The sequence below is a fragment of the Clytia hemisphaerica genome, unplaced genomic scaffold (assembly GCF_902728285.1).
Source record: "Clytia hemisphaerica strain Z4C2 unplaced genomic scaffold, Clytia hemisphaerica genome assembly, whole genome shotgun sequence".
In the NCBI taxonomy this organism is placed as follows: domain Eukaryota; kingdom Metazoa; phylum Cnidaria; class Hydrozoa; order Leptothecata; family Clytiidae; genus Clytia; species Clytia hemisphaerica.
Window position 1 is genome coordinate 138,984 of NW_027104594.1, and position 18,214 is coordinate 157,197.

Below are 18,214 nucleotides of genomic sequence, written 5' to 3' on the forward strand. Positions count from 1 at the left end.
ATACGGAAATATGCCAGAAAAAAAGTTTTTTTTTTTGTATTTTTTCGAGATTTTATCATTTGTTTTTTCTGATTTTTTGCACAAAGATGCGTATTAGCAATCCCCAAAATATAGCTGAGTCCGATTTGTGAGAAAAATTTTAATATGCCGGAAATATGCCAGAAATTGATTTAATACTGACAAGTGTATAGAGAGCCTTTAATGTTTTTTTTTTTTTTAGAATGTCCAATTCAAAGAGAACATTTTCCAAGACGGCGAGACTTCTCAAAATGTTAAAACTGGTCTTCAATCGTTGGTATTGAAAACAGAAGCACAAGGCCAAATAACCATCAACAATACTGCATCTCCAATCACAATTGTAATTGAAAATGACGAAAATCAGTTTGACAAACGTAACGTGTCTACGAGAATACCGGGTATGTTAGTGGCCCTTTGTGGAAACAATTCTTCAGCTCCCTAAAAGCGTTAGAATTTTTCGGAGCATGCCACTTAAAACATATGTTATCATCATTATTATTACTAGCCATAGCTTTCACTAAATGCCCCCACATAAAGATCATGTCAAGCACTTATAAAGCTGTAATGCATTAAAGATTAAAACATTCAAAAATAATCAGGAATAATTGATTGATTTAATTATTGATTGATTGGTTGATTGATTGATCGATTGATTGATTGAGGCATTTGTTTGAAAAAGAAATTATATTCCATTAACAAAATACTTGAAGAATTCGCAGCTGGAAAAGCTTCTCAAAAATATATATATTTCAAAAATTATGTTATCATTAGCTTACAGGTTTTCACATCTCCTGTTTGTTTTTTTTCTCCTAGTTTCTTTCTTACAACAATATATATCGTGATTATTATTGTCTAAATAGACCTTTTCTAATAATGCCGCAGACATCTTAGATTGTAGGCAAAATATATAGTGGTGAATAAATCAACAAGGTAACCAATCAGAAATAGCTTGTTTTTTTCATTGGCTGCTATATTTCAACAATTCTCTATTGCAACTCTGCCTAATAAACAGTAGTCAAGAGGATACTGCGTATGAAATTTATCAAAAAGTTCTGCGCCATCTTCAATAGGGTGAAATAAAAACCAATCCTAGTTAAGGCCCGGCCTCCACTTGGGTACGCTGTGATTGCACTTCTCAAACAAAATCTTCTATTTTATTGGTCAAAAGAAAAATAAAGGAATGCCATTGTGGTCCATTCAGACGTACAGTCAACAGTAGAGAAAAGTTGAAATGCGCCTAAATTTTTTTTCAAGTGCATAGTACTTTTTCATGATGCAATCTTTTCTCCAAGCTGCCAAGCTGAAAGGATTGAAGCCATTAGGATGATCGCGCAGACAATGAAGAGACGTGCCTTCAGGAAGCTAGACTTTTTGAGTTTATAGCTATATATACTTTCACTTTATGGTGTTTCTGTATGACTGTCTGTGTACCTAGTCTAACCACCGTTAAATGCCTTCGGGAAGGTCCATCCTAACTTGGAAAGCCAGAATTGGAGCTATTTCACCAAACCACTGGAGTGTAAGTTATTTAGGCTATCACAACTGCATGAAAAAGTTGAATGTGCGCATGCAAAGTTAAACGAATGTGAACTAACTTTTTGCAGGTTTTTGAAATAGATTTACCACACTGAAAAAACAGTGAAAAAACACTAAGTGAGGTAAATCTATTTTGAAGACCAAAAGAAAAAGGTTGTTTACATTATTGATTGACATTCAACATTCATTCAACCACTTTTGGATTTAATGTACATTTGAAAACTTGAGCAAATTTCTTTAAAGATTCTGGAAAAAGAATTGAAATCATTGCTGAAATGAACTTCTGACTAAATTACAGTAGTTAGTATTCAGTTTCAAAGACAAGAAACAAAATTTGACATACAAAATACTTTTTCCTGTCAAAGAATCGCTCATCATCATAACCAGTCTGCCATTTTGTTTGTTTTGATTTGCACAAGTAATATTGTAATTCGTGTTATATCATACACTGTTATGATTTGCATTTATAACACTCGCTTCAGCTTTTCAAAGCTAAATCAAAACTAAAATTGTAATATGTAATAATGGTAATAGCATATAACATAATATGAAAATATGTATATAAACCGAACATTTACGGAAGAGACTAACTACGGGGATGCTTGGGCGACAAAACGCAACAAAATTTCGAGATTCCAGTCCAATATCTATGCGTGAAACTATGAGTGCCTCCTCGTCGCTACGCTCCTGCGGGGGCAATTATTACCTGATTTTATAAGCGATATTAATTATTGCTAGATACAGTCGACTGTCTCTCTAATTCGAACCTCTATTATTAAAATCTTTCTGTAATTCGAACTAAAATACAGTATGCGTCCCCTCAGCTGAAAAGTGGTCTAAATTACTTTCTGTAATTCGAATCTTTATCTAATGCAGAGAACATATTTGGTCCTTTGAAGATAAATTAGTTGTAAATCATGACGACGGACGAACTTCCTCTAGCCTTTGTTCATGCCGTGGCACTTTTCTACAGGCTAATTGAATAGCAAGGTAGACTAACCCCGCGTAGTAGCGAGCCTTAGCTATAGCGTCATAGGCGACTATTTTAAAAGTCTCCATAACTCGTACACGCGCGGGGAACTCAAACTTGTTCGAGTAAAGAAAATTTCTTTTCGAGAAAACTTGGTCGAATAGGTGTTATAGCTATAGAGGTTCGAATTAAAGAAACTCAACTGTATTATCTCTCTTGGTTACCATGTGAAAGGCCGGTGTAGGGGCTATGGTTCAATTTGCTGCCAGCTTGCACAGAACGTTGTTTCAACATTATATGTATTTTGTGAACATCAAATAAACGTTGAAACAACTTTGTGTGCCAGCTTGTTTGTATCTCATGTAGAGAGATGAAATTGCTCACACGTTCAATCGCTCACGTTAAGTAGTAAGTCTACGACCGCAGTTGGAGGTGACCCGAAGGCTCCTCTTTCGATAGTTATCTACCTGAAGTTAGGGGAGGGCGCCACTCTTTCTCCCTGGATTGCTCCACTTACCCTTGATCCTTCTTTTAATTGCTGAGAACCAAGCAGAGAGGCATCAAGTACCATTTTGGGAATCTTTGGTATGACCCGGCTGGGGGTTAAACCCACAACCTTGCGAATCGTAGCCGGATGCTCTACCACTGCACTGTCTAGCATTCTAGACGACCAATTTAGACATAAGAAAAATAAGCAAAATATAATAGAAGGGACAAACTGATATTATTCCGTAACAATTATCGTATTATCATATAACACCCATATCACCGTATTACACATATTACATCTTTTTCATTATTTCCCATTACAAAGCTTTATAAATAAATTATGATCTAACATACTGTTAATATGTTTGCTTATTTTTCTACACACTGAAGGTTTTCTTATTATGGAAGAAATGAAAGTTGATCCGTCAGCATGCAAAATCACCTTACGTTTCACCAAAGAAGACAGCGTCACAAATCTCACCGTTCTAGTGCAGTATGGCAAACCGCCGACAAAGGACGAATATGACGCCAAATTCATCCTGACGGAAGATTTCCCGGAAACGAACGGAGAATCAACGATAATGAATATTACCGCAAAATATCACAAAATGCTAGATGCCCGCACCTTATTGATGTGGAATTTGGAAGAGTTGCCGTATGGCGACTCAAATCAGACTAAAATGTTCATGGCTTTCAGTTTTGAAGGTCCTATACCTGACAATCAACTACATTCAAATCCATACACAAAAGATATACGAGAGCTACCACAGACCTATAACTACACACTGAACGCGTTCTGTGCCGAGTGCTCTTATTGGGACGCCAAGAACGAGAGTTGGAGTACAGAGGGCTGCACGGTAAGATATTTATACACCCAATGACCTCTATAAACCCTGGACTAAGCTATATCTGTCATCTTCGGAGTTTTTTAAAGAAGCCATTACAGTTGAACAAGATAAACGATATAGGAGACTTAATGGTCGATTTCTCAACGTAACTCGAGAAAATGAACATTAAAAAACGTCAATTTGACGCCGTTTTTCTCGAGAAATCGACAATATCCGCTTAAAAGTCCTCTATATCGTTTTTTGAGAGCTTCCCAGTGGTATAATTGGTTTTAGGTTTTAGCGACTTTGAATTTTCGTCAAATTTCGGGTCCCAAGGGTTTTTGCTTGTGACGTCAGTCTTTTGCCCATAAAACTTTTGATGGGACTTATTTGATTACTCCCTCTCAAAGTTTTTAAATACATTCTTCTTTCGAATGGGTCAAACTAATTCTACAACGAAAATTGTTGTCACGGTTACTAAAGAATGCCCCCCCCTACTATTTAGAAAAATAAAAAATTTTCTTCATCACACAAACGATGGTACAGAAAAGTGCTTGGAAAATACTCTGACAATTTTGCCTTTCCAAAAGTTAACCTTAAAAAAGATGGCGAAATTGGAAGAGCGAAAAATATTAACGTCATTGGGCCAAGGGTTAATTATCTCAGTTTGGAACATAATTTTGAAAGCATTTATTTTAGAGACGCAGAATCTCTGTAAATCCAGAACTTTGAAAAATCTTTCGCTTATTCAAAGCTTTCTATAATTCGAAGTTGTTTCCAGTCCCCGTCAAGGAGAAACCCTCATAAAATACTTTTTATAATACAAATATCTCTGTCATTCGAACAAATAAGATTTCCCGTCCCCCTTCGAATTAGGGAGATTCAACCATATTTTATTGTGTCCATAGGTCTCTGGCAACGAGACGACCATCAATAAAACGGTCTGCAAATGTAACCATTTAACATCGTTTGGCGGTATGTTTGTAGCGCCCAATCCTCTACCAACGCCCTCACTTGCTTTACTGAAAGAAGGATACGTACTTTTGGTGACTATTGCCAGTATGTTGTTCATCTATGTCATTGGTTTGGTGTTCGCGAGGAGAATTGATAAAGCTGACTTAGATAAGGTACGTTCTACTTCTGGCTGAACTCTGCTCTGACTACTAAGTTTTGATGACGCTGAGTCCAGTGAAGTAGACATGAAGCCTTGGGCTGTTCCAATAAATTTCCATACAGGGGGGGGGGGTGGACGAACCTTTTCAAGTCAAAACAAATTTCTTGGAAAACAAATTTCTTGGAAATGTGTGGATACCCCTGGAAAATGGCAAAATTTGCATAAAGACCCTGGAAAAAAATTATTTTCATCTTTTAAAGTGAGGATGGACGAACTAATATCAGCCGTTTACCCCCTGGAAGTTTAAGAATAGCTTTTTACCCCCCCCCCCTGAAACATGAAAAACACTTCCTTAGACCTCCTGGGAATTCTTCTGGAAAAGTTCGTCCAACCCCCTGTATGGTTATAAAATGGAATGGCCCATTTGACGAGGTTGTTTTACAGTCCGCCTTAGCAAAAGTATATTACCGTATACTACCGGACCACTTAATCGCGCCATCCAGTCTTTAAAAATTTAAGTGGACCCCGAGCTACTTCTACAGGGGACCTATTACTGAGTTTATGTATCGTAGGATATCGAGGGCGACGGTAAGTGAAGTCGCCGCTAAACAAATTCGATCGATACTTCTTGAAGACTTCGAACCTCTTTTTCTCTGAAACGCCATTGATTTTGTCCAATTAGCGCCTAAAGTGAAATTCGCGCCAACTGGGTTATCACGCCAACTGGGTTCCGCGCTCTAGTTGATGTAACGCCCTATATCGCTTTTGCTCCCCTAAACAGACGACGGTATTTTGGTGTTTTTACCGTCGTCGATCAGAGTGGATGGCGATTATGGAGACTTGCAAGCTTTAATTTATACCGTCGCCTTCGATTTATCTTGAATACATAAACTTGTTGAAGAAAGTGACGAAATCTTTAGGAGTCATCCATATTGTACTTGACACTCTTTTCCTCCCCTTGTACGCAGAGAACAATAGAAATAACGTCACTTAAACAATAGACGTACGCTTTTGCTAAGTCACCCTCTCCCCCCCCCCTTCACTGAGTACGTGCTATGTGGATGACCCCTTAGGCAAGTGATGAAGTTTTCCCATACGAAAACTTTTATCCAATTAAGCTTCCCAGCATTCCCCCTGGAATTGTTCGTCCACCCCTGAACCCTGTATGAATATAAAATGGAATGGCCCTATTTTCATGGCTTCGCTCGACCTAGATCAATTTATTTGTCGGACGCATTCATTTTTGAAACTTCGTTTCATTTACATGTTTTTTTTTAATAAGCATTGCACTTATAAGCATATCTAGGCTCAGATATGGGGAAAAATTAAGCATATGGTAAGCATTACTTCGAAAAATGTTTTTCCTAATTTTGGCTTTTTTTGGCTGCAATTTTACGGATTTTCAGTATTTCCCTAAATTTATGCTTTAGATTTAAGCATCCCCTCAAGTATTTTTCAGCCTTATTAAGCTTTGGACCTAAGCATCTCTGAGCCTGTTTTCGGATTTTTGTATGATTATAAAAAAAAAACATTTACGTCATGATTTCTTCTGCATACAGGTTGGATGTTACCCATTGGTCGGCAACCAGAAAAGTGACAAATACCTGTATCAAATCACTGTTAATACGGGCACGCGCAGAGAAGCGGGAACCACATCAAACATCTATTTCAATTTATCAGGTAATATAATAGAAAAAACTTCTTACTGGACTCTTACAGTGGAGTTTCTAATACTGACCTTTATCATACCTTGGACCAAGTTTCTCAATTCCAAGCAAAATCTTTAATCAGAGCTTTTTGAAAAGTGGTACTCTAATGTGGGGCACTACTCAATAGCGATGTAAATGCATCGAGAGCGCTAGATGTACTTTCCCTCGAAAACTTTAGATGATGTAGCGCCGTTAGACGTTGATTTTTACCACTGCAATGGTTTCTTTACGGGTACCAATTCAAAAAAAAACTTCGATCAAAGATGGCATATATAGCTTGGTCCAGGGATATGTAAAGGTCAGTGACTCGAACACGCACGGAGAGTTTGAATTTTAACCTAAATATGATTCCAGAACTCTTTTGATTCCCTACTAGGAACACAAGGCGAGAGCGGCGTTCGCCTTCTGAAAGACGAAGAAAACCGAGCGTTCATACGAGGAAGCTCGTTAACATTCGTGATGTCAACCGAGAAAAATCTCGGTGATCTTGTTTATCTTCGTATTTGGATTGACAACACGGGAGGGGATTGGTATTTAAGGTATGTCCATATAGACTATTTTAATGAGATAAAACTTCGCAAATTTGGGTACCATCCTAATAGTAGGTACTTTGACGTCAAATCATAGTAGAGCTGACGCAATTTTTTTTCCGTACATGGACGGGAGTATCATCGACGGTTGGGAGTATCTCATCTTGACGGTCGGGAGTATATCATCTTAACGGTCAGGAGTATCATCGACGGACGGGAGTATCTTAAACTTATCTTAAACCTTGAAATATCGACCCGACCGGGGTTCGAACCCACCAAATGAAAGAGTATTTTGGAACAGTTCAACTCCCTTTATAATATAGATTTTTAACAAATCTATTGTTGAAAGAAAATTCTCGTTAAGTGTGCCAAACGAATTTCGATTGTTTTTGATGCAGTACATTTACTTAACCTGCAGTACTAAGGTGGTTAAAAGTTTTGTTTTAAATAAGAGTGATATCGTTTGCTTACTCATCAATTTTAATTCACAAGCTTTTTCACATTGAATTGACAACGGATGTGGAACTGGAGCAAGATTGGTCAGAAAGAGGAAAAAGAAAAACATTTTTTCACTTGTATCAGCATAATATAACAGTGCCGTAGGAAGCATTTTCATATTGGGGGGGGGCTGAAGTTTAGTGACACCGCGAGGGCCAACCATGGTTTGGCCCGAGGGGGGGGGATTTTGAAAATTTGAGCTCTAGATTGCTTAAAAATACACTCAAAACATGCACATAAAAGACAATTATGACAAATTAAAAAAGAAACTTTGCATTCTGCAAAATAACCATTTTTGAAAAAATTATTGGGGGGGGGCATAGCCCCCCCTTGCCCCCCCCCCCCCCCCCCAGTTGCTACGGCACTGATATAACAATAGGCAGACACTGTCCTGATATAAAATATGTGTCTGATATTAAACTGGAACACTTATGGAAACAAAACCTTTAAAAGTACCGGGTGTGCTACAAATAAGTTACCCTCTTTGATCTGATATTGTAGGCAGTAGCAGAAAGATTTCTCAAAGATTGTTTCGGAATCATTCAGAGGAAAGCCTAACTTAAAATTTGGTGTAATACTTTTTAATTTTGCTTCATGTTCAAAAGTTATGTTCAAAAACCTAAAATGTCAATTTAAAAAAATGTCAAAAAAGGCTAAAACAAGGATATCAAATTGATTTTAATCAAGAAAGACACAAAACGATTTTATGTACAAGTGAGAAATAGACTCAAAAAAATTTCTCCCTATTCTTCATTTTACCATTATAGAAATATGGAAGTCATAGATTTGCAAAGCCAAGAAGACACCACCTTTATTGTTGGCAAATGGTTTTCAGTTGAGAAAGAAGAAGGATTTCTAGTCCATAACATTGCTGCTGCTTCAGATTCACAAATGAAGGAATTCAATTACCTGTTCGCTAATCACGCCCGTAGACAGTTCGCCGATACGCATATTTGGTTCTCGGTGTACGCGCGACCGCCTGAGTCGTCTTTTACACGTTGTCAACGTCTTTCGGTCGCCATGTCGCTTCTTTTCTCCGTCATGTTGGCGAATATTATGTTTTACGGTGCGGTGCCGGCGGGTACACCGGAGACGGAGAACAATATTCGTGGCTTTACGTTCACTTGGCCTCAGGTATGGAGTAAATTTTCGACTTTCGTAAATACCCTCTCGAAAACACTGACCTTTATATACCCTGGACCAAGTTTTTCAATCCTAGCCAAGCAAAATCTTTGATTGGAGTACCCTAATTGGTAGCGCTACTCAATAGCGATGTAAATGCATCGAAAGCGCTATATTTTTAATGATTTAGTGCCGTTAGACGTTAATTTTTGATGAAGGTACCACTTTCAAAAAAGCTCCGATCAAAGATGGTGGATATTAGCTTAGTATGGGTGTGTAGAGGTTATTGCTCGTAGACATTTATAACGTCAATATTGCGCCTTTTCCTTCTCTAGCTATAAAAAGTATAAAAGTCATAAGGGCCAATTGGGACTTGGACAGATAGTTAATATGTTTGTATTTCATTTGTTTCAATGGCCATATTGATTATTAATATTTGGGCCCCATATGGGTGGGAATTGTAGTTTTCTGGCTCAATTCTAGGCAGTCTGGGGCAGAAATGAAGAAAAGACAAATTAAATTGACAATTCTTCAAATCATTGATAGATAGGTCTGGGATAGATACTGTAATTTTCGCTGAAAAAGTTTTCGCGGAATTTAGTTTTGCAGTTTTTTGACAAATCCGCGAAATGAAATTCCGCGAAACACAAATATTCTTAGGATTTAAAAAAATCACCTCTAAAATTTGTCTTTTTAGGGCAAAATAGGCCATTTTGTAAACAAAAAAATCTCTCAACCTCGAAATCAAATTTCCACAAAACTTCCGAATTTTGAGCTGTGAACCGCAAAATTAAATTCCGCGAAAATTTCTTCAGTTAAAGGTAATATGTTATAATTATTTCCACAGGTGATGGTAGGCGTGCAATCAGCTTTGATCACCGTTCCTGTCAACATTCTGCTGGTTTTCTTATTCAACGCTATCCGAATGAAAGAATTGCCGGTCAAAGTAATTGATGATATCGAAAATGGAAGCTCAGATGACGACGAATCTGGTCAGTATTTTATACACTTTGCTCTTTTTTACATGAACCACAGATATCATATTCTTTTACACACTAAATAGGCTAACTGCTCACAACTGTCCAATTTTGAAGTCGACTAGTCCACCATCTTGTTTTCTATTTTACTTTAGATTTTCAAACGTTCGAATTTCAAAACATTCGAATTACGCTTTTAACAACCAGAATTGAAAACAAGATGGCAGACTAGACAGCTCTAATGCTGAACACACTTCCATTATACGAGTAGCCCGATCTAGTCAAGTAGCCCGATCTAGTCAAGTAGTCCGATCTAGTCAAGTAGTCCAAAGATGCAGTGCATACAAAGGACTATCGGGGACAGGGTTCAATTTAATCGTCTGTTTTCTTTTTTTTCAGACATTGAATCAGTTGACGAAGAAGAACAGGAAGTAGCAGAAAAGAAAAAGAAGAAAAGAAAGAAATTCACTCTCCCTCATTGGGTATTATACCCAACATGGGCTCTGTGTATATTGATTATTCTTGGATGCGCCTTCATGGTTGTGTGGTATGGAATGGCTTTTGGAAATGCAAAATCTTTGGAATGGCTCGGATCTGTCACCATCGGTCTGGTAAGAAAACTCGCTCGATCCATCTTTAATTTAATCCTATTCATGCTACATGGGGGACTTTTTCCTGTTTTTAGGTGAGGGTGAGGAAACTAATGTTAATGGTTCCTGAAATAATACAGCTTTGGTCTAGCCTTCCTATTATTTAGCTTCAAAATGAAATATTTCTTGACACCTAATACCCTCTAGTTCTGAACCGCCCCCAAAAGCCTAGTATGAATCAAAACCAGAAGGGCTAGATAGGCAACTTTAAGCTTTCTCCAACAAAAAAAAGTGAAGCAAAAATTTGACTTTTTAAATTTCGTGCCGATGGATAGGATCTAGCATTTTAATTGTTTTCGGAGCGCGAGATAAAAAAAAGTAGGTGGCAAACGCTATTTCGCATCTCTCAAACCAGTGAAATTGCTTGTTGTCACGTGATTTCTTTGGTAGGAAATCCTACCAAAGCCTGCTTCACTTTTCTATACAGGCCGCGGATACAGCCTTTCGGGCTTTACAAATCTGTGGTATGAATAGGGTTAAAGTTTTCCCTAATTTTAACCTCTTTAACTCAAACCTCTATAACGCGACCCAAATATCTTCATAACTTGACCTTTTATAACCCCCTTATCACCAGTCTCCATAATTTTCATACAACTCTCTTTATAACTCACTTGTCACCAGTCTCCATAATTTTCATACAAGTCTCTTTATAACTCACTTGTCACCAGTCTCCATAATTTTCATACAAGTCTTTATAACTCACTTGTCACCAGTCTCCATATTTTCATACAGGTCTCTTTATAACTCACCACCATCATACAGTCTCTTTATAACATTATCACCATCTCCATAATTTTCATACAAGTCTTTACTCACTTGTCACCAGTCTCCATAATTTTCATACAGTCTCTTTATAACGCACTTGTCACAGACTCCATAATTTTCATACAAGTCTCTTACTCAGGTCTCCATAATTTTCATACAATTCTCTTTAGAACTCACTTGTCACCAGTCCCCAGAATTACAAGTCTTTTATAACTACTTTCCCCATAATTTTCATACAAGTCCTCTTTATAACTCACTTATCACGTCTCCATAATTTTCATACAATAGAACCACTTGTCACCAGTCCCATAATTTTCATACAACTCTCTTTAAACTCACTTACCAGTCTCCATAATTTTCAGACAAGTCTCTTATAACTCACTTATCACCAGTCTCCATAATTTTTCATACAAGTCTCGTTTATAACTCACTTGTCACCATAATCTCCATAATTTCATACAAGTCTCTTTACACCATCTCCATAATTTTCATACAAGTCTCTTTATAACTCACTATCACAGTCCTCCATAATTCATACAAGTCTCTTACTCACTTACCAGTCTCCATCTTTCATACTCTTTATAACTCACTTATCAGTCCCATATTTTCATACAAGTCTCTTATAACTCACTCACCAGTCTCCATAATTTTCATACAAGTCTCTTATAACTCACTTATCACAGTCTCCATAATTTTTTCATACAAGTCTCTTTATAACTCACTTGTCACCAGTCTCCATAATTTCATACAAGTCTCTTTATAACTCACTTGTCACCAGTCTCCATAATTTTCATACAAGTCTCTTTATAACTCACTTATCACCAGTCTCCATAATTTTCATACAAGTCTCTTTATAACTCACTTGTCACCAGTCTCCATAATTTTCATACAAGTCCTTTATAACTTGTCACAGTAATATTTCATCAAGCTTTATAACTCACGTCACCAGTCCCATAATTTTCATACAAGTCTCTTTATAACTCACTTGTCACCAGTCTCCATAATTTTCATACAAGTCTCTTTATAACTCACTTATCACCAGTCTCCATAATTTTCATACAAGTCTCTTTATAACTCACTTACACCAGTCCTCCATAATTTCATACAAGTCTCTTTATAACTCACTTACACCAGTCTCCATAATTTTCATACAAGTCTCTTTATAACTCACTTATCACCAGTCTCCATAATTTTCATACAAGTCTCTTTATAACTCACTTATCACCAGTCTCCATAATTTTCATACAAGTCTCCATTTTTCATACACTCACTTATCACCAGTCTCCATATTTTCATACAAGTCTCTTTATAACTCACTTCACCAGTCTCCATACAGTCAAATTTTCATACTCTTTTATAACTCACTTGTCACCAGTCTCCATGATTTTCATACAAGTCTCTTTATAACTCACTTATCACCAGTCTCCATAATTTTCATACAAGTCTCTTTATAACTCACTTATCACCAGTCCCCGTAATTTTCATACAAGTCTCTTTATAACTCACTTGTCACCAGTCTCCATAATTTTCATACAAGTCTCTTTATAACTCACTTATCACCAGTCTCCATAATTTTCATACAAGTCTCTTTATAACTCACTTATCACCAGTCTCCATAATTTTCATACAAGTCTCTTTATACTCACTCCATCACCAGTCTCATAATTTTCATTTTTCAACAAGTCTCTTTATAACTCACTTATCACCAGTCTCCATAATTTTCATACAAGTCTCTTTATAACTCACTTATCACCAGTCTCCATAATTTTCATACAAGTCTCTTTATAACTCACTTATCACCAGTCTCCATAATTTTCATACAAGTTCTTTATAACTCACTTGTCACCAGTCTCCTAATTTTCATACAAGTCTCTTTATAACTCACTTGTCACCAGTCTCCATAATTTTCATACAAGTCTCTTTATAACTCACTTATCACCAGTCTCCATAATTTTCATACAAGTCTCTTTATACACTCACTTATCACAAGTCTCTCAATCAAGTCTTTTTCATACAAGTCTCTTCATAACTCACGTATCACCAGTCTCCATAATTTTCATACAAGTCTCTTTATAACTCACTTATCACCAGTCTCCATTAGAACTCATTTCACCGTTCCATAATTTTTCAGGTCTTTATAACTCACTTTCACCAGTCTCCATAATTTCACAATCTTTTAACTCCTTGTCACAGTCTCATAATTTTCATACAGTCTCTTTATAACTCACTTGTCACCAGTCTCCATAATTTCATAACAAGTCTCTTTAACGCACTTTCACCAGTCTCCATAATTTATACAAGTCTCTTATAACTCATTTCACCAGTCTCCATAATTTCATACAAGTCTTTATAACTCATTGTCACCAGTCTCCATAATTTCATACAAGTCTCTTTATAACTCACTTGCACCAGTCTCCATAATGTTCCTACACTTGGTCTCCATAATTTTCATCAATTCTTATAAACTCACTTGTCACCGTTCCATAATTTTCATACAAGCTCTTTATAAACTCACTCTATCACCAGTCCCATGATTTTTATACAAGTCTTTTTATAACTCACTTATCACCAGTCCATAATTTTTCAAGCTTTATAACTCACTTATCACCAGTCTCCATTTTCAAGTCTCTTTATCACTCACCAGTCTCCATTTTTATACAAGTCTCTTATAATCACGTATCACCAGTCTCCATATTTTTTACAAGTCTCTTATAACTCCTTATCACCATTCTCCATAATTTTCAACAAGTCTCCATGAGAACTCACTTATCACCAGTCTCCATGATTTTTATACAAGTTCTTATAACTCACTTATCACCAGTCTCCATATTTTTTCAAGTCTCTTTATAACTCACTTCACCAGTCTCCATAATTTTATACAAGTCTCTTTATAACCCTTATCACCAGTCTCCATGTTTTTATACAAGTCTTTTTATACTCACTTATCACCAGTCTCCATAATTTTTATACACGTCTCTTTATAACTCACTTTCACCAGTTCCATAATTTTTTCATTACAAGTCTCTTTACATATCACCATCTCTATTTTTATAAAGTCTTTAACTCACTTCTCACCAGTCTCCATGATTTTTATACAAGTCTCTTTATAACTCACTTATCACCAGTCTCCATAATTTTCATACAAGTCTCTTTATAACTCACTTATCACCAGTCTCATATTTTCAACACTCCTCCCTATAGTCTCCCATAATTTTCATACAAGTCTCTTTATAACTCACTTATCACCAGTCTCCATAATTTTCATACAAGTCTCTTTATAACTCACTTATCACCAGTCTCCATGATTTTTATACAAGTCTCTTTATAACTCACTTATTACCAGTCTCCATAATTTTCATACAAGTCTTTTTATAACTCACTTATCACCAGTCTCCATGATTTTCATACAAGTCTCTCAAACCTCTATATCTCCAATATCTCAGCTATAGCTCGAACACCTTTGTAAACTTGAATACATCTATATCTCGGAACCTCTATAACTTGAATATCTCGAACCTTTATAACTCAAAGCCTTCCATAACTCAACCCTATTTAACTCCAGCTAACTTTTTGTGTCGTGAAAAAAGAAGACTTCAGCGAGTAAAAAGGGTTTTCCAATGATTCTTTTTTTGTTTGAATGCATTTTTTATCCTTTTTAATCCATGCAGAAAAATGTAGAAGTGAAATGGAAACGTCAATTCCCCTTTAAATTCAGAAAACCCTTAAAAATAAATATTTTAATTCCACTCCCTTTCTCAACATGTTGTCATCTGACCAGCCACCAGAACCGTTGGAAAACCAACGGATCTGGCGAGACTCGAATTCACAACCATGCCATTCGCGGGCATTTGCTCTACCATCGAGCTACGATTTCAATTTCTTTCTTTTTTCACACTCGTAGCTACAAGACATTCTACTAATGCAGCCATTGAAAGTATTTGTGATGGCTCTGGTGGTGGCTCTCTTCATCAAGAAGTTGGAAAAACAAGAGATGGAAAGAATGGAAAAAGAATTGGATAATGTCAAATCATGGTTTAAAAATCCACTCGAAGTTGCTGATGACAGCATCAGGTATTTTGTTTTGTTTTTTTATGTCCAAGTTGAAGAAAAGGAAATCCCCTTAGCCTCAGGTGCTTAAAAGACGAAAGGTGGTTGGAATGTATTTTCAAATCTTAATTCCCGTTGGTTAAAGAACAAATAAAATTGGGGGCTTGTTTATTGAAACCTTACAAAGTAATTTTCAACCCCCGTCTCAAGTTTCTTGCATCTTTCCTGAAACTTTAGCCTAAAAATTTTTGAGTCGGTATCTTAAGTTTAGCAACTGACACCCTCTTGTCACAGACTCGGTGGAGCCCCTGTCCCACTGGAAAAATTGGCCAAAACTCGTCCCCGGAGTAAAGAATGCCCTAAATTTTAATCCCACTGATGTGAAATTACCCCATGATTTATCCCTATTAAAAACTGAATGAAAAAAATTGCACTTCAGAACCATCCAATGTTTTTTTAGGCTAATAATAATAGATTTTCTTTCCCCACTGAAAGAATAAGTTCCACCGGGGATGTGAGACAGGGGTGTCAACTGTATTGTACAGCCTTTAACAATTATAGATTCTTCTCTCTCTCCCTATCTATAGGACGTCCATTTTCGACCGCGCGAACACAGACCATCTGTTGCCACCAGACAAAGAAAACTTAAGTGTCATGAGGCAATATGCGTACAAACAGCGTAAAATGAAAGCCATCGTGAAAGAGATCATGTACTATCTCATTTACGCTGTTGTCATCACACTGTTGGGCTATTCTCTCCGTGATTACAATGCTTTTTACCAGACCAGAAACTTGGAGACTTTGTTTAAAGTCAGAAGCGACTTCCTTAAAGTACATTTTACTTTATTTTTTCCCCTTCTTGATTGAAATTTACCCAAAAACGTCTCTCTCTCTGGATTGATTTTAATTTGATTTAAAAGCCTCTCCTAGGTATACTTTTAGGCGTACAAACTTTCAAGAGCAGAAACTTTTGCGATTTTCGCAAATTTTGGCCTTTTTCGCGAAAGTAAATGTCTTTGAAAATTCTTAACAGAGCAATTCGCGAATGTTTATGATCGCGAAAAGTTCACAAAAAGTCATAAATCAATAAAACCTCGAATTCGTAATAAATATCAAATTTTCGGCATATTTTTATAGTTTAATGCCTTTTTAAAGTCGAAGAGCAACCGTCTTTATCGGATTTAAGGAATATTTTTTCACTTTTAAGGCAATTTCATTCAAAAATTATTATCCAAGGATTCGCGAAAGTTTATGCTCGTGAAAAATATTCCTTCCTCAAATTCGCGAAAGTAAATGTCGTAAGTGTCGCGAATTTTCGACCTCGCGAAAGTAATTGCTCGCGAAATGTTGTACGCCTAAAGTATTTACAGAGAGTATCCACCAATGTTGGTAAATTAGATCCTTTTCCTGGAAATGCAGATTTAAAAAAGAAAATTGTTTATTCCGGGTGTAATCTTTGCCACAACAAACGTAGCCAACCTCACTACGTGTTTTTTATATTTAAGCATTGCACTTATAAGCATATCTAGACTCAGATATGACAGAAACCTGAACATATACTAAGGATTACCTTGAGTCTACTGAAAAGTGTTTTACGATTTTGACTGTTTTTAGCTGGGATTTATTACAGATTTTCGGAATTTCATTCATTATGCATTTTTCAGCCTTTGCAATCTCTTGGTCTAAGTATCACCGAGCCGTGTATGCTTATAAACGTTTATCTAATGTTCACAAAGTCCATATACAACGTTAGTTGAATGTTGAAACAACGTTGTGTGCTAGTTTGGACCGTTATCTCCTCTCCTCTTTAGGTTGTTACCAAAGATCAATTCTGGGATTATGTCAACAAGACAGTTATTAATGGTTTGTACCCTCATAAATGGTATGATATTGATGACAAGTGGAAAGACCAAGAATATGTTCACCAATTCCCTGGTGGACTGTTCTTGGATGATGGCGTCACCAAAATATTGACTGGCGCCCGATTGCGACAACTTCGAGTGCCACCTTGTAAGTCTATTTTTATTAAAGCCAGGTTATCGATCTTTAAATCGAGGTTAGAATCTCTACAAAGAAATGCTGAGCTTGCGAAAAAGATATTGACTGGCGCCTGATTGCGGCAACTTCGAGTGCCTCCTCGTAAGTCCCTCTTCATCAAAACCAGGTTAACACTATTTAAATTAAGGTCAGAATCGCTACAAAGAAATGCTGAGCTTGCGAAAATTCCCTAAAATTTTTTATAAAGAACTTGATTAACAGTTCCACAAAGCAAGGATGCATCTACTTTTAAGAACAGACAACCATGTAAAAACCTTGTATAGAATCTTCTTTTTTTTTCATTTTTATTTACAGTTTTATGTAGAATTTGTGAGATTAGACATTTATAATGTCTTTATACAAATGCAAACTAGAACTATAACCATGCTCTAAGGTGCTCGCTAGAAAAAAAGATTATAGAATCATGATATTAGTGTTATGAATTAGTGGCAGAAAACCCTGTGAAAAGTAAAACTGGCGCTCTCTAATTCGACGTTCTACTATTCTATAGGCTCCCTTCCTTATTCGATGAAATTTAAAGTCCCCGTCAACAAGAAACTCTCATAAACGACGGTGCCTTATTCGATACTCTCACCTTATTCGATGAAAATCCAATCCCCCTTGAAGATCGAATTAGAGAGCGTCAACTGTAATTTCTGATAACTTTCGTTTTACTTCAGCATCGTGTATCAAAGCCAAGGAGATTAAGAAAGATATTAGACAAGACTGTCTTGGTTATTACGACCTGCTTGATGAACAAGAAACGGCATATGATCAAAACTGGACAATTTATGATACTAATTACCGTAAAGGTAAGAAAATCATCTCATCATGTTCTGTATAAAAATCCCCGGTCTGGAAGGTTATTGTTTTAATTTTTATTATCTCTTTCCTTTGTTAATATCAAATGATAAAAAATCGATTT

The 18,214-nt window shown here is 36.5% G+C and overlaps 1 protein-coding gene across 1 annotated transcript in view; it reads left to right on the forward strand.

Moving 5' to 3' along the window:
- Positions 1-18,214, forward strand: part of LOC136823873 (polycystin family receptor for egg jelly-like) — a 44,535-nt gene that overhangs the window by 23,174 nt on the left and 3,147 nt on the right. Inside the window, exons 20-31 of the mRNA XM_067080030.1 lie at positions 221-416; positions 3,404-3,870; positions 4,749-4,967; positions 6,514-6,634; positions 7,040-7,202; positions 8,459-8,825; positions 9,661-9,805; positions 10,190-10,401; positions 15,107-15,276; positions 15,840-16,083; positions 17,064-17,262; positions 17,970-18,101. Of these exons, the coding sequence (XP_066936131.1) occupies positions 221-416; positions 3,404-3,870; positions 4,749-4,967; positions 6,514-6,634; positions 7,040-7,202; positions 8,459-8,825; positions 9,661-9,805; positions 10,190-10,401; positions 15,107-15,276; positions 15,840-16,083; positions 17,064-17,262; positions 17,970-18,101 (2,635 nt within the window). The remainder of the gene's footprint in view (positions 1-220; positions 417-3,403; positions 3,871-4,748; positions 4,968-6,513; positions 6,635-7,039; positions 7,203-8,458; positions 8,826-9,660; positions 9,806-10,189; positions 10,402-15,106; positions 15,277-15,839; positions 16,084-17,063; positions 17,263-17,969; positions 18,102-18,214) is intronic.